The following is a 12,500-nucleotide window of genomic DNA, read 5'->3' as shown; positions in this document are numbered from 1 at the left end:
TTTTTGTGACACTAAACCCTTCAAGGCCCCAGTTTCCAAAATCTCTTGCGCCCCAGTTTTTAAAATCTTCACAAGACGACCAGAGTTCGAAATCATTAGCGTTCCCAATAAGAAACACTGTTGAAAGAAAGCATTTTAGCCAGAACTCTCAGACTATAGATATACCTAGTAAGACCTAATGCCATCTCCTTAGGTCAGTGAATCAGCTTCTATGGAGAATTTTTGAGCTAAAATAAACACTATGATACTACCTTAAATAACATTAATAATATATATATATATATATATATATATATATATATATATATATATATATATATATATAATGTAAATATATATATGTATATACACATATACATATATACACACATATATATATATATTATATACATATATACTTATATACATACATACATATGTATCAATACATCATTACGTTACATATTACTTTTAAGTAATATGTAACGTAATGATGTATTGATACATATGTATCAATTCATGTACTACCTAAGCTCGCATGAAAATATTAACGTAACAATAATATAATATAATAATAAGCTACACAAATATCCGGAACACAAGATAATTGAAAGAGATATAAAACAATAAATACAAAAGGAACTTCACTGATGGGAAAAAAGGACAACGATTTCGCGTTTTCCTGCTACAAAAAATCTTTTGCTTCCATCCCTTCCCTTAAAAGGCATGAATCCATAGGCAGAACGATATGCTTTGTCATGCTTGTAGGTAGCTCAAGCCCCGAAAATGTCCTTTACACGTGATAGGCAGTGATAAGTGCTGACTATAATCTCGGCTGTGTATGCATGTATAATATGTACATATACACACAAATATAAATATATATATATATATATATATATATATATATATATATATATATATATATATATATATATATATATATGTACTGATTATAATATATACAAAATACACACACATATTATAAATATATATATATATTATATATATATATATATATATATATATATATATATATATATATATATATATATATATATATATATATATATATATAATGTACTGACTATAACCTCGTCTGTATATGCATGTATAATATATACATATGTAACGGGTCACGAAGGTGACCTTTGAAAAAGAACGTGGCAGCTTTTTGAAGACGTGACATCATATGATTGAACCCAGCATGTACCGAAATGCTTGGGTGTTTTTCCCTTTCAGCAAGAAGTCAACGTTCTCAGAGACCCTTAGTTGCTAAACACGTGCAATGGAAGTGCAATTTCAGCTTAGAAACTTCCAGAAGGTTATCCGGTTACAGATCTGGATTTGAAGAGAATATCACCGCGTTTTTTTTTTTTTCCTGGTCTTGGTCACTGAACTAACTTGCGCCGGGAGCTGCTTTATTCCGGTTGAGCGTGTAGGTACGTGTGTGACCAAGTACCTCGTGACGTCTTGGAGTACAGAGGTCATGTCCTCGTCGAACATTGAACTTGGGGAGGTCACGAGAGTGTGTTCATATGTGCGTTGCAAAATGAGCGTAATGGGAGTGACCACTGAATGAGTGGGCACTGCGATCTGTTATTTTTATAAATGAGTATGTGAACTGTGCAAACGGAAGCACAAACATGGAGGCCGTGTTCCAGAGGACTTTTGTGAAGTGAGTACAACTTATAAAACATTTTAGATCGTTTTTTCAGACTCTGGAAAGACTCTATCCATGTTGCAGTGAAATCTTGTGGTTATGCGCTTGTATTCTGTGAATTTGGTTTTTGATATCACGATCGTTCTTTTCCAAGAATCCCACGTTCCTCTTCAAAATAGGGAGTGGTGTGACATTTATTCATATATGAAATGACTTTTATAATGAACTGTGTGACCGTTTTATTGTTTTCGATGACAGATGGGTTGTTTATGCATGTCGATGTTTGGACCTTATTCAGTAGATTTTCATAGATATGTGAGTCATTCGATTTCATTCTTTCGTAGTTTATTTGAAGTTACTTCACTTATTTCTGTCAATAAAGTTTAGTTTTGTAACTCAGTGTTTCATTCCAAGTAGGGCCTGGAATTTAGTTGGGTGAAATGAATAACTTATGATGTGAAGATGAGAGATCAGCTGACACAACAAGTCGGCTCTCGCTACCAAACTCATCTCAGAGTAAGTGAGATGCTAACCTCTGTCCTGAAAACAGAGAAATAAATAAAATACCGGCCTCGAAAGTCGGGCCGGTAACGCATATACATATATATGCATATGCATATTCATAAATAAAGATAAAATCCACGAAGGAAACGGAAACACTGGAGTGCTGCGAGGCCTTTACTTGCTAAGTAAAGGACGTAGTGTCGAAAGGCCTCGCAGCACTCCAGTATTTCTGTGCTAAATAAAGGACGTAGTGTCGAAAGGCCTCGCAGCACTCCAGTGTTTCTGTGCTAAGTAAAGGACGTAGTGTCGAAAGGCCTCGCAGCACTCCAGTGTTTGCGTTTCCTTTGGATGTTATCTTTATTTATATATTCATCACGTTCAATATTTTCGTGATTCAGTTATACATGCATATTCATATATATACAAACGGCAATTGTTTTCACAGCACGGGGACCAGACAGAAGAATAATTCTACAACCACTGAAGTCCGTAACTGTGTTTATTAGCATTCTGGAAACACTGAATTTAAGCCATTAAGAACACACTGTACTCGATAGAAGTACGACGCCAGTGCAAAATGATCTAAATCTTGCCTTCATTCTCACAGTAATGTATATTTTCCTTTCCTAATGGTGCTAATTTCTCATTATATACCGGTTTATATAGACAAGCCCCAAACTCAAAAAAGACAAAGGAAATAGCACAGTTCTAATAAAACAGTACGTCAAAAAACCACAAAACCAAATGAAGAGTATGACAAAAATTTCATGACACAGAAACATCCACTTTTCAACTGTCCATCCGGAGCGATCTTCCCAGAATCACAGAGCAGGAAAGAAACTGCGTATGGTCACGAAGACGTGCTTGCTCGGACGAGCACCCGAGAGCGTTGCTTGCATAGAATCCCATGCATAAAGGTAGCTTCAAGGACAAGAACAAGCAGCCAGAGTTCCTTAATGCAACTTAGTCTCTTTGTTGTGACCATCAGCTCATGTCATGCGAGCCTCATGATGTTCAGGACGATCGTCGTTTCCGATTCATTGCACTGACGTGAAAATATATATATAAAGGTAAACATGATCTATACATGTGTACAAAAGTGCACGTAATCAGCTGCCTATGCGTTCACTATACACTTTGATAAGGAGATGTGATATGACCCACAGTACAACATACATAATGTCTGAAAGCAAACAAAGATAATCAAATATCGGTATTTTCAAGGCTGGATCTTAAATCTTTCCTACTGACACAATGGTTCGAAAGTGTATGCTAACAAATAAGCTCCGTAAAAAGGTATCGCCAATTATATAAATTGCAAATGACACTGAAATGATTTAGAAGACGCAACACCAACAAAATAAACAGTGGCCTTGACGCTGGTAAATGGAAAATTAGAATTTGGATTATTAATAAATTTCCTGGGAATTAAATAAGCTTTAAATCTAGTTAATGAACAAAAGCAGAGAAACACCTGGACTGCTGAGGTGAAGTATAGATAAAAATTTCTTTAATTTTTTCCAACTGAAGCCAAACTTAATTCAGGTTATCTTGCCAACTCATATCTCTTTAACTGAGAAAAAAATAATATGATTCTATTTTTTCTTTTCTTTTTTTCCCAACTGAAGCCAAGCTTAATTCGGATTATCTTGCCAGCTCATACCTCTTTAACTAAGTAAAAGATATGATTCCATTTTTTGATATACAACAATTTATGAAACAAAAAAAAGAGACTCATTCTGATATCATATCCATCTCCTGTCATTCAAAGGATGCGTGGGGAGTCGACGAACTTGCACCGGAAGGCCATATTACCAGCTTAAGTTTTTCATTGTCCACTAAATAAGCAGAAGATTGTCTCGATTGCCAGGATGATAAAGCAAATGCGAAATTAGGCTTTATTGGTTTATAAAGCAATTGCAAACGTTGACGACTGCAATAGCGTGTTTTCTATAGCGGTAGTCATCTTTTCAGAAAGGTAGTATTTTTGCATCTCGTCAGACTCCAGTTCATGATGAGGACAGTCAATAAAATACAATACGGAGCATATTATATATATATATATATATATATATATATATATATATATATGTATGTTTATATGTGCATGTATATATATGCTCTGTATACATACACACATATACATATATATACATACATACACATATACATATATATACATACACACACATACGTACATACATATATACAAACATACATATATATATATATATACATAAATATATACGTGTGTGCGTGTGGGCGACTGTACCACATAGTCATTAACAAACAACACTCACGAGATGCGGTCTCCTATAAAAAGGAAGTGCAGCCAATTTCCCGCGCGCGCGCGCAAAATAGGGGCCTACTTGTATCGCTACGATGACAGATACATCTTTCTTCCTTTACACCGTACCATGAATTATTTGGGGTACTTATTCCGGACCTAATTTCGCAAGTATAAAAGACGCGGACTCGCATTCCCTGGCGCCCACTCCTGGCAGGACAGGAAAAGACGAAGCCTCTTCTCCGATCGCCTAAGACTCCTCGGTAAGATTCTCGGGTAAGACTCTTGGGTAAGACCTTTAAATATCTATTGCCGGTAACAGGTTACTGTATGTTAATTGCTCTGCTTTGTAAGGAATTCAGGCGTGGCTAAATCTACGAAGAAAATTCGTTTTCTAGAAGAATTCGACAAGGGAATGTAGTCTTACACAATTCAACGAGGGAATTCAGTCGTAGACACGTCGACTTATGTCGTTAATCGTAAGCGCTGTAACTGATATGGAATTATATCTTGGATAAATTTACTAGGAAATTACATTTTCTCTCTATTTGGGTGTTAATTTTTCGTGGCAAATATAATCCTAAATAATCCTTCTAATGCGTTTGGTTCCACTAACATTCAAAAACTTCATTCTTTCTAAGTGAATTTAGGAGTTATGCCTTCGAAGCTTATTTTGGAAATTCAGTCATATAATAAGTCCAATAAGCAATTATGTCTCGTATAAATCAACTACGTCATTTCAGTCCTTGATATACATATCTACTACAACTTTTGGTTCGACTCAACTGAGAAAATCCGAACTGGGATAATGAAATGTCCATTTTCCAACTTCTGGGATTTACAACATGAGTTATCTTACTGACTGCTCTTTTAAATAACTGCTTTAGAGATACATAATCTCACATAATTGATCAGTGATCTTCAAAATAATGCACCTTTCATAACTGAATCATGTACCAAAAGCTACATATTTCAATACAACCCGTCGCAAAATGTTGTAAAAAAAAAAATGCACGAGCAATCCATGACAGCGAATGACAAATGTGCAAGCAATCACCACCAAACCTTTTCCCGCAGGACAACGCACCAACGACTAACGACAACATGAAGATCTTCGTCGCCACCCTGGCGATCCTCTTCGCCATCGCCTCGACAGATGCCCAGGGCATGGGAGACATGCAGCAAAGCGATTCGCCCAAAACCGTGGCTCGAGAGATCTACAAGTCGGCCAGGGAGTTTTTGGAAGGGAACGACAACGTCGAGTTCCCCGTCCAGAAGTTGGTCAAGATGCTCGCTGGACTCAGCAAGTTCCTCGTTGACAGACTCCCAGTCTTGAACAGTACTCAGATCTCGCTGGAAATGTACTGTAAGTGAGACATTAATTTCTTGTTTTATTGGTAGCGGGGGCGGGGGGGGCTTCAGTTTATTCAGTGTATGGTGTCACATTAACTTATTGTTTTAGTGGCTGTTTCTAGGGGGCTTCAGTTTATTGAGTGTATGGTGTCACATTAACTTATTGTTTTATTGGCTGTTTCTAAGGGGGGGGCTTTAGTTTATTCAGTGTATGGTGTCACATTAGCTAATTGTTCTATTGGCTGTTTCTAGGGGGCTTCAGTTTATTCAGTGTACAGTGTCACATTAACATATTGTTTTATTGGCTGTTTCATTAACTTATTGTTTTTGGCTGGGGCTTCAGTTTATTGACTGTACAGTGTCACATTAACCTATTGTTTTATTGGCCGTTCCTTTGGGGGGGGCGCTTCAGTTTATTCAGTGTATGGTGTCACATTAACTTATTGTTTTACTGGCTGTTTCTAGGGGGCTTCAGTTTATTGACTGTACAGTGTCACATTAACTTATTGTTTTACTGACTGTTTCAAAGGGGCTTCTATTCACTCAGAATATGAAAGGAGGTACAGTAAAAAGAATGAAAGGGGTTGTAGTTAGGGGCCGAAGGGTTGCTGCAAAGAACCTTAAGTAATGCTTACAGTGCACCGCATGAGGTACACTGACGGCACTAACCCCCCCACGGGGTAGATGATATTTACAGGAGAAATTATTAGCCGAGTTTAATGCAAGTGCTTGTATTAATGTCTGAATGTCGCCGAGTCTGGCGCATAATAAATGTCGTATTTTATCAATAATGTTGCATGTTTATCAATAATGTTGCATTTTATGCTGCATATTATTTTTCAGTGCCAAGCTGCGGCTACAGTAATTGCGAAACGGATGCTCCTAAGTGCAGCAGAGGCGTGGTACCCGAGGAAGCATTCGAATTGCAGAAAGCTTGCATCCCTGGTGAGTTCAAATTTTCTATCTGACATTCCATCTTTTTTTAAATATCAAAGTACAATTCCCTCACCTTTTATTTTACTACACATATGTATGCATATACAAATGTATACACATGCATAATTCACAGGCCTTACCTATGCAATACCAACATTTATAAATCCTCAAGTGAATGTAGATCAAGGTTTTGAAATAAAAGATCTTGAAAACACTTAACATAAAAAAAAATCAAGTGTCAAAGAAGTCATTCAATTTATACTTCAGAATTTGGCGGGTGCATTTTGCAAGAAGTAACCAAATGTTTTTTTTTTCTTTTAAACACTATTTCCAGGCGCCATCGCCGCTTTCTTCAACGGCGAAAGTCCCAGGGCAAAAATGACGGAGTGTGTGATGACGTCAGTGGGATTAGTAAGTCTTTTTCCTTTCTATTTATATTCATTTCACATAGATAAACAAAGCACCATTATCATTAGAACATTTCCCACTTCTTCAAGCATGTACCGAGATGTTCACTCAAATTTCTGGTGTGTTATCTAAACATTCTAGCTCGATATTTTAATATTTGCACGTCTCTCTAATCACAGTATCTTTTGCAATGAAATTTAAGACTAGGATAAAAATCTGATGGTCGATTATGTAATTGTCGAGAATTAATGAACACATAATTATAAAAACGCTGTTAAAAGTGGGCAAATGTAGGTAAATGTTGAAATTCATAAGCAATAATAATAATAATAATAATAATAATAATAATAATAATAATAATAATAATAATAATAATAAAGAAGAGGGAAATTATTATTATTAAGTTATAAAGTTATATACTAAAATTTTGAAAATTTTTTTTTTTAATAAAATCGATCTGTAACCTTGCAAAGTGGACCCACCACACCAATATTTGAGTCAATGTATACAAAGAACAAATCTATTATTGATGGAGTCTGTCTGACACCAATATCTGAGTCACAATGTACAAAGAATAATTCTATTACCAAACAGAGTCTGCCTGACTTAGTTTGGTGATAGGAAAATTCTATTATCAGATGGAGTCTGGCTGATCTACGTGAGTCATTATATAACAAAGTGCAATTCTGTTACCAAATACAGTCTGCCTGACTTACTTGAGTCAATATATGCAGAGAATACTTCTGTTATCAAATACAGTCCGCCTGACTCACTTGAGTCAATATATGCAAAGAAAAATTCTGTTATCAAATACAGTCTGCCTGACAAACTTGAATCAGTATATGCAAAGAATAATTCTATTACAAATACAGTCTGCCTGACTCACTTGAGTCAACATATGCAAAGAATAATTCTATTACCAAATACAGTCTGCCTAACTTACTTAGAGTCAATATATGTAAAGAATAATTCTGTTAACAAATACAGTCTGCCTGAGTCGCCTGAGTCAATATACGCAAAGAATAATTCTATCACCAAATACAGTCTGCCTGACTTCACGCATGCGCCTTGACGAATACATCACCTGGCCACTCATCACAAATCCCCTCAATCTCCCTTCCAGACCTACGATCCTTTCGATAACAAGGGTAACCTCAAAGCTATGGTCGGGAAGACCCTGGACGAGAGCGAGGGCCTGACTGCCCAAGCAATTGCCAACACCAAGATGGCCGTGACGGGTCAAGGATGCAAGATCCCTGAGGACGACTCCTGCGTAAGTATGAGTTCCTGGAGCTTTCCTAGATAGTGATCCCCCAAGGGTTTTCGAGGGTCGTTATCTAGGACTAATATTCCTTGGGGGTCGTTATCTAGGACTAATGTTTCTTGGGGGTCGTTATCTAGGACTAATGTTTCTTGGGGGTCGTTATCTAGGACTAATATTTCTTGGGGGTCGTTATCTAGGACTAATGTTTCTTGGGGGTCGTTATCTAGGACTAATGTTTCTTGGGGTCATTATCAACTAATATTTCTTGGGGGTCGTTACCTAGGACTAATATTTGTGGGGGTCGTTATCTAGGACTAATATTTCTTGGGGGTTGTTATCTAGGACTAATATTTCTTGGGGATCATTATCTAGGACTAATATTTCTTGGGGGTCGCTATCTAGGAGTAATATTTCTTGGGGGTCGTTATCTTTATGATATTTACAGTCTTTTGTTTGTGTGTATACGGAAATCCCCAATGGGCTTGTTCTAAACACGCCGCAAAGGTGGATACATACCGGGTTAAAACCCTTGCGGGTCACTATCTAGGAAAGATCCGCAATATTTTATGCAATGGGGGTTCACTATCTAGGAAAGATCTGCAATATTTTCTGCAATGGGGGGTCACTATCTAGGAAAGATCTGAAATATTTTCTTCAATGGGGGTCACTATCTAGGAAAGATCTGAAATATTTTCTGCAATGGGGTCACTATCTAGGAAAGATCCGCAATATTTTCTGCAATGGGGGTCACTATCTAGGAAAGATCCGCAATATTTTCTGCAATGGGGTCACTATCTAGGAAAGATCCGCAATATTTTCTGCAATGGGGGTCACTGTCTAAGAAAGATCTGCAATATTTTCTACAATGGGGGTTCACTGTCTAGGTAAGATCCGAGTTTGTTTACAAACGTGTGTACTGGAATGAAATATAACATTTAGGCCAAAGGCCAAGCCCTGGGACCTATGAGGTCACTCAGCGCTGAAAGGGAAATTGAGAGTTCAACCTCGCAGTCGCGCCATGAAACTATTGTCAGGCGAGGGTGGAAACTAAGATGGAAGAAAGGGAATATGAACGGTGGTACAGTAAGAGGAATGAAACGGGGTTGCAGCTAGGGGCCGAAGGGAAGCTGCAAAGAACCTTGAATAATGCCCACAGTGCACCGCGTGAGGTGTACTGACGGCACTACTGTAAGATCAAAGTTTAATTGTCTTAATAATTTAATAATTTTCATATCTGAAATGTGTGCACTAGACGCCTGGAAGTACCGAGTGAGGTTTTGCATAAAAACGTGGAAGAAAGCTTAGAATGACTGTAATAGACATGAAGTATAATGAATGATATAAGTATAATGAATGATATACAGTAGGTTAAACTTTCCTGAACGCTACACCACTTCAATAGACGTTAATGCACGATATTCATCGTATAACATTCATCATATGCAACACATTATTGTCGAAATTTTCCTACAGCATTATTTACATTCATTTAGCAATAAAACTCCTTCATGATATATAACCAACAGCAAATTTTTGCAATTCCCGCAGATCTTCGACATTATGAAACTCCACCACTGCCTCATGAACGTCTGCGTCAGTTCCATGTACAATTCCGGCATAGCAGGACAATAATAGACCAGGCTCCCAGGAATACAAAACCAACCGAATTTTTCCTACGGTGTTACTTATTGTTGTTGTTGTTGCGTACATTCATTTATAACCAACAGCAAATTTTTGCAATTCCCGCAGATCTTCGAAATGGCAAAGCTCCACGAGTGCCTAATGAACACCTGCGTCAGTTCCATGTACAATTCCAGCAGGGTAGGAGGACTATAACAGACCAGGCTCCCAGGAATACAAAATCACCAATGGCCGGCTAAACTTGAAAGACGAATTCTCGACATTATGATGCTCAATGATTAATGAAATTGAAATGATTATGATGATATTCTTTAGCAAAATGTTCTACTATTTCATCCACTTTCAGCATTCAGTGCAACAGCAAGGTCGCTTTCTCAAAGGAATAAAAGTGTACACAGTCTGTGACAAATGCAAGACTCGACTCACCTGATATTAAACATCTTTAGTATCTTTTTAAGCTTTAAACGTCCCTTAGGACTTGGTAATATTCTTAAATAAATAAAAAAAGTTTCCTTTACAATTTTACTGTAATAAATCATTTGTTTCATAGACTGTTTCATAAACTTCCGTGTGTCATGTCCCATTTTATCTTCAGTTACAAAACAGACAAATAAATGCGCAAATTCTAAAAACGCCTCTTTTCCTGATTCCTTTTAGAACTAAAACAAGTAAAAAATGCGCCGAAGTTTCTTCGGCGCAATCGAGTTTCCTGCACAGCCGCTACAGCGTATAATCAAGGCCACCGAAAATGGATCTATCTTTCGGTGGTCTCGGTGTAATGCTGTAAGAGCCGCGGCCCATGAACCACTGCCCGGTGGTGGTCTATCCTAAAACGTTGCCAGAAGCACGATTATGGTTAACTTTAACCTTAAATAAAATAAAAACTACTGAGGCTAGAGGGCTGCAATTTGATATGTTTGATGATTGGAGGGTGGATGATCAACATACCAATTTGCAGCCCTCTAGCCTCAGCAGTTTTTAAGATCTGAGGGCGGACAGAACTTTTAGAGAAAACTAAAAAAAGGAAAATTTAGAATGGTTCAGTTAACATTTCAGGAAAACTCATGTCAAGTACCACTTTATCTTCTCAGCTGCAAAACAGACAATAAAATGCACTAATTCCAATTTTTTTCCATCCCTTCTAGAATTAACAAAATGGGAAAATCTACAATGGCTCATAATAATTATCAGTTAACATCCCAAGAAAAGAGATGTTTGTAGTATTACCCAAAACAAAACTAGAGAGCAACTTCAATCCCCAGCAATTATATTTATAAGAAGATATGAATGGGAGAGATAAGATGTCCCAGAGGCTGTAACGTCTTCTTAGGGGACCTCGGGTAAAAGTACTCTCACTGTCTAGCCATAGCTTTAATCAGTCACCTATACAACATACAAGCGCAACATAAAACCAAAAATATAGCTGTAGACAAATACATGACAAGTACTTCTTTATAATTTAGCTCCGTACGTTACATTAATTCTTGTCACATTTCAATTTGGTAGCATTTTAATTTAGCATACGTTACATTAATTCTTGCCGCATTAAAACTTGGTAGATTTGAATCTAGCTGTATAAGTTACATTAATATTTGTCACATTAAAACTTGGCTTGTCACATTAAGACTTGGCAGTAAATTACTCTACACATGGTAGAAAATTGCACTAAGTTAATAGAAGCACTAAATGTTCTAAAAACACGAATTTTTTTTGTGAATCCAGATATCAAAATTAATTAAGGATGTCTCTAATGTTGATCAACTTCGAGGCTGCAGAATGATTAGGAGTCACAACTGCAAAACTCACTAAAATTACGAAAAGACACTCTTAAAAGCAATTAATGAATATAATCATAAGGCTAGTTCAAAATAAAAGTGCACTGTAGTTAATTATAACTCGTATCACATTTGCATATGAACACGCCTGAAGATATTGCAACTACAGTGTTAGAAATGAAAACCACTAAGAGCTTTTGAGATTTAAACAATAAGGCTGATGGAAAGAAATCAACTTTTGCCAATCTATGATGATTAAGAGAACAAAAAAAATATGAGAGTATGATCTATTGTGAGGTTAATAATCCCAAATAAGATAACAATCACGATGCAATTTAAAAGACAATTATAGATTTCCAAGAGCAATAACTCAAATCGACTTTAGTGCGATTGTACCCAGAACACTCACGTGTAAAAAAACACGTGAATCTAACAGTGACGAAGCAATCAAAACAAAATTAGAGGTTTTCTAGAGCAATCACTCAAATCGGCTTTAGTGTTCATTTATTTACAGCTTCCACGTGTAAAAAAATGTGAATCTACCAATGATGAGGCAATTAAAAAATTTAAGTTTCAGAGAGCAATAACTTCAAATCGGCTTTAGTGTGAATGTACCCAGAACTGCCACGTGTAAAAAACACGTGAATATAGCAATGACGAAGCAAACAAAAGACAATTATAGGTTTCACG

At 36.7% G+C, this 12,500-nt stretch overlaps 2 protein-coding genes across 5 annotated transcripts in view; one reads left to right on the top strand and one right to left on the bottom strand.

Annotated features, from left to right (window-relative positions):
• The window catches only part of Lrp4 (LDL receptor related protein 4), a 409,566-nt gene that overhangs the window by 84,618 nt on the left and 312,448 nt on the right, over nt 1-12,500 (bottom strand). The window lies entirely within an intron of this gene.
• LOC136853685 (uncharacterized) lies at nt 4,645-10,625 on the top strand. Of its 3 annotated transcripts, none has more exons than XM_067129623.1 (6): nt 4,645-4,696; nt 5,511-5,799; nt 6,630-6,731; nt 7,057-7,133; nt 8,254-8,403; nt 10,144-10,625. In XM_067129623.1, exons 2-6 carry the CDS (start codon nt 5,538-5,540, stop codon nt 10,228-10,230), a joined length of 678 nt encoding a protein of 225 aa, XP_066985724.1. In that variant the 5' UTR covers nt 4,645-4,696; nt 5,511-5,537; the 3' UTR covers nt 10,231-10,625. The 3 variants fall into 3 exon arrangements, with proteins under 3 accessions (XP_066985724.1, XP_066985727.1, XP_066985726.1); XM_067129626.1 differs by having other exon boundaries at nt 9,943-10,625; XM_067129625.1 differs by having other exon boundaries at nt 4,646-4,709.

The sequence above is a fragment of the Macrobrachium rosenbergii genome, chromosome 27, assembly GCF_040412425.1.
Source record: "Macrobrachium rosenbergii isolate ZJJX-2024 chromosome 27, ASM4041242v1, whole genome shotgun sequence".
NCBI lineage: Eukaryota > Metazoa > Arthropoda > Malacostraca > Decapoda > Palaemonidae > Macrobrachium > Macrobrachium rosenbergii.
The sequence above is the reverse complement of the archived record's forward strand: the minus strand, read 5'-3'. Positions and strand labels throughout refer to the sequence as shown.